General features: G+C 42.3%; 1 protein-coding gene across 2 annotated transcripts in view; it reads right to left on the bottom strand.

The window, feature by feature from the left end:
• Positions 1 to 2056: 2056 nt before the first annotated feature.
• Positions 2057 to 4775, bottom strand: part of PLK4 (polo like kinase 4) — a 20005-nt gene continuing 17286 nt past the window's right edge. For both annotated transcript variants that reach the window (XM_069978586.1, XM_069978585.1), the window contains exons 14-16: positions 4716 to 4775; positions 3778 to 3884; positions 2057 to 2938 (exon numbers count right to left, since the gene is read on the bottom strand). The exon at positions 4716 to 4775 is cut by the window's right edge and continues 72 nt beyond it. In XM_069978586.1, coding sequence (XP_069834687.1) covers positions 2839 to 2938; positions 3778 to 3884; positions 4716 to 4775 — 267 coding nt within the window. In that variant the 3' untranslated portion in view covers positions 2057 to 2838. The remainder of the gene's footprint in view (positions 2939 to 3777; positions 3885 to 4715) is intronic.

Raw genomic sequence — 4775 nt, 5'->3', positions numbered from 1 at the left:
GGGGGGGTAAAACAGCTTTTTGAGTACAGAAGGAAACTCCTTATCTTGGGGCTGTACCGGGGGGGGGCGCACGGGCATGCGTCCCCGGTGACAGGTTCCCTTTAAATGACAATTACACATTTACAAGACAAGCATACCTGTCATGATTTTTTCCTCAGTCACTCCTGCCGCTGGAGGTTCGGTTGACTATGGACACAAACACACCAGGTCCGTTCTGTCATTAGGCTCTATTGGAGCACGGATGTATTCCAAAGTTACACAAATTATAGGTGCCAGGAGCAACTACACACCAATCAGTTGATGAAATATGACCAGTATCTTTTACCTAATTGTGATTTTGGATCTAAGGCCAGCAGTTGTTTGGGGAAAAAAAAAATATATATATATTTTTCTGACATTTGTGGACAATATTTCCTCTTCAGATGCAACTTTACATCCCTTTAGGCTCCTTGATTATAGGGTAGTTTTACACACAGGTTTTTTTGTGCAGCCAGGTCATACAACCTGCTAATACCCATTGGTGTGGGGTTTATCATCCCTACATCTGACCTATTTCTCACTCATCTGATGGGCAGGTAAAGGAGACGTGGCCTTCTGCACCTGATTTACCACAATATGCCTGCAAACAGGCATAGATCACAATAAGTATTTATGTCCACTCAGAATTAGCCTAGATTTAAGGCAGCCTTAGATTCGCAAGATTAAAGTGTAACTGTCATTTAAAAAAAGTTTTACAGAAATCTATAGTACAAGTGATTTTAAGAAATTCTGTAATAGGTTTTATCAGGCAAAAAAAAGCCTCTCTCTGTACTTAAAAAGCTTTTTCCCAGCCTCCCCAAACTACTTATCTGTTCATTATCGGGCAAAATTGTCTTCATTACAGAGGAGCAAAGTGGAGACGGGTCCTGATTTGTCCATTATAACCTATGGAGGGGGACTTAGTGAGCAGGAAGTGGACATAAGCAGCTGTACAGTTTGGAGACTGGGGACATAAAAAGCTGGATTTACAGGTCAGTGCTTATCTGGGAGCTTGGTGAAGATTGCAGGATGTTGTGCTGTGCAGGGCTGCCTTCTCTCTTCTTTGTGCTCACTCGGCCCCTCCCCTCTCCATAGAGCATAATGGACACAGAAAGCTTTGTGAGTACAGAAGGAAACTTTTGCTTAATAAAATCTATTAGGGTATATTCACACGATTGGACTCGCAGCGAGATTCGCGCTGCAGATCCAGCAGGTCCTGGCAGTTCCCACACACTATATACTCACTGCGGTCTGAACGACCGCAGCGAGTATGTAATTCTAGTGCCCTTAACCCCTTCTGCTCCCGCCCGGCTCCCCCCCTGTAAGCATACATTACCTCTCCTCGCTGCACGGGTCCGGCCAATCAGTGTGTTGCCCAGCCGCAGCCACTGATTGGCCGGACGGGAGAGCAGGACGCCGGACCCGTGCAGCGAGGAGAGGTAATGTATGCTTACAGCGGGGGAGCCGGGCGGGAGCAGAAGGGGTTAAGGGCGGTAGAATTACATACTCACTGCAAGTGTGTGGGAACTGCCAGGATCTGCAGCGAGAATCTTACTGCGAGTCCGTTCGTGTAAATATATACCCTTACAGAGTTTCTTAAAATCGCTTGTACTATTGATTTCTGAAAAGTGACATTTAAATGAGTAAAGCTGGTCCTGATAACCCCTCCCCCTTAAAGAGACTTGTTTGCCATAACTATACGATCACTTGTATACATTCCTAATCCTCCTTTCAGCTAAGAAATGGAATTGTATCCTTCCTGGACAACCGGAATTGAAAGACTTCTATTTGGGCTGCTGATTTATTTAGATTACAGAACATTGGCTAGACTGGATGAGAACAGGACGGCCGACTAATGTGGTGCATGATTGCAACCTCTAAATGTACACAAGGGTGTTTCCATTCATTATATTGAAGAATAACCAACCCCCACCATGCATAGGAATGATAACTTATTCATTCTGACATGGTAAACATTGCTCAGTTTACAAAAGAACTCCTCTTTAATGCTAATTTAATGGAAAGAAGATCTGTTAAAAATCTGGTCACTGCATTTATTATGGAAATTTCTGCAGGAAGATTTCATTATCTTAGTTACAAATGTATAAGTTAACATAAAAATAAAAAAATACTTTTCATATTACAAGACATACAACATTTACATATAGACAGTTGTACAAAAAGTGTCATCCATGATAGTGGTGCTTCTGCCGCTCATTCACATATTAGGCCAGAATTTACAGTGGATCTGTCACTTTAAAAAAAAAAAAAAAAACCTTTAACATTTTGCAGAGTGTTCTGGTGATCGCAGGGATTGGAAAATGTTCAACAAGCATAAAGAGAATGTGACTAATGGGGTGCGTTTACACAGACAGATTTATCTGACAGATCTTTGAAGCCAAAGCCAGGAACAGTCTATAAACAGGGAATAGGTCATAAAGGAAAGACTGAGATTTCTCCTCTTTTCGAATCCACTCCTGGCTTTGGCTTAAAAAAAAAATCTGTCTGTGTAAACGCACCATAAGACGATGCTATAGACAGTGGGAGTCCATCACATGGCATAGAGCTGGGAACGAATGAGCTCCCCATGCATTTTCTTGGCTCATTCTAGCAATCGATCAAGATTTGAACACCCAGATCCCAACAGATCAAAATTTTTCACAAGTCAAAAGTTTTGTTAAAGTGACAGTACCTATTTACATACATTATTAAGAAATTAGAAACATGACAAAAAGCAAGAAGTCATAAGACTTATTAAAAAAAGAACGGTCATGTATTGCTGAGTGAAGACACTTATAAGTTAATATTGTGGGCTTATAGTCATGAGTGGCTTGAAGAATTTGCAAAGAGCATGAGGATGGACGAGAGACACTGTAGTTTATTTTTGATGTATTCTGGGAGCTTGTCATTTTCTCCATGCCTGCAAAACAATACACTACAGTCAGGATCACAGTCATAGAATTTTACATCTCACTTTGCTAGATGACAGTACCCAGATATGTGGTTTTAACTTCAGTTCTGCTCTTACAGTAGTTTGGTAAATGTTGCTGGTAAGGCTACATTCACACATTTCAGCTCTACATTGGAAAGATGACGTGAAGCCTGGAGTACCCATTGACTTTAACAGGCCTAACAGTCTAAGGCTATGGCCACACAACATATATGTTCGTAAAATCACGGCCGTTGTACAATGGCCGTGATTATTACGAGAGTATATGCTGCATTGCTGTCTATGGGATCCTGGCCGGAGCATATACACATAGTATACGCTCAGGCGGGGATCCCTATCGGGCGCCGCAAACAACTGACATGTCAGTTTTCTACGGCCGCCATTGATTGAATAGCAGCCGCAGAAAACCAGTGCACACTGTGGAGCGAGCGGATCCGGCCGCTCACTCCATAGCGTGCAGTAGAGTTCTGATGTGGGCGCGCACGGATGCGCCCGCATTAGTACTCTGCAGCCCTCTTTGGAAAATGAAAGGTGGAATCTGATTGGTTGCTAGGGGCAACTGAGCCAGTCTCACTTTACACCATGTTTGATAAATCTCCCCCAAAGTGCTTCGCTTTGTTCCTACTGTATATTCGCTCATCTCTACCCAAAACTAATGAGTATATTTAGTACTAGGTACATACACCAAGAGTATAATACAGTACAATGCTTGGCAAAAGATCCCCCCCCCCCCCCACCAGGCAAAAATGTCTTGATGACCTTACCTCACAAAACCCCCTCAACTGAAATAAAGAGACTTGTCACCTCACCTGGTTACTTGTCCATTTGGGGCTGTGTAGATAATAGAGGAGACTCCGGGCTGAACAACTAGCTGGGAGCCGTCATTGAACTGCACCCATACCGCCCCAGTGTTCAACTATTAAAAGAAGAAAAACAACAATGAATACTTCCTAGATAATCCCTAAAGGGGGGAAAAAAATTAAGATCTGGTCCCTGGTATATTACCACAAATACAGACAACCAAAAGTCTACACAAACCAAGGACACTAAATATATTTGTGTCAACAGGGTAACAATTATATAATATGAAAGGATATGACCAAAAACAAGACAAAACCTACCGTGATATTATATTATATTAAAATTTTCTCTACAAATAAGGATCTGCCGTAATCTTCCACCATTCCTTGACAAACTCTTTTGGCGAAACCCGTCGGAATTGGTGGGTTGCTGTAGCGACCGTCTCTGTAGGTGCTTGTTTGCCTTTGATTTTTGGTCATATGATTCCATGCTATACATTTGTTACCCAGCGTATATCCTGATATCTGGTAAATGAGCTTCCCGCAATGATATACAGTAAGCACGGCTGTTGCATGTTTTATGATATAATACTAAGCGCCTTGGTTTTTAGATCTTTCTGGATTTTTATATTAAAGGGGTTATATCCAGTGCTACAAAAACGTGGCCACTTTCTTCCAGAGACAGCACCATTCTTGTCTCCAGTTTGGGTGCAGGTTTTGCAGCTCAGTTCCATTGAAGTGAAGGGAGCTTAATTGCAAACCGCACCTGAACTGGAGACAAGGGCGGTGCTGTCTCTGGAAGAAAGTGGCTATGTTTTTGAAGCGCTGGATAACCCCTTTAAAGAAAACAGAAGCAATTGTAAATTGTTGACTATTCACTTAGCGATAACGCACTAACTAGTCTAGAAGCAATGCTTATTTATCACTGCAACTAAACTTCTACTGACCTGGGATGCCCAACCAACATTTTTGACAAAAACAGACTTCAAGACTTGGCCGGGGTCTGG

This window comes from Dendropsophus ebraccatus, chromosome 7, assembly GCF_027789765.1.
Source record: "Dendropsophus ebraccatus isolate aDenEbr1 chromosome 7, aDenEbr1.pat, whole genome shotgun sequence".
Lineage (NCBI taxonomy): Eukaryota > Metazoa > Chordata > Amphibia > Anura > Hylidae > Dendropsophus > Dendropsophus ebraccatus.
Note: the sequence above shows the minus strand (reverse complement) of the source record. Positions and strands in the feature narration are given on the sequence as shown.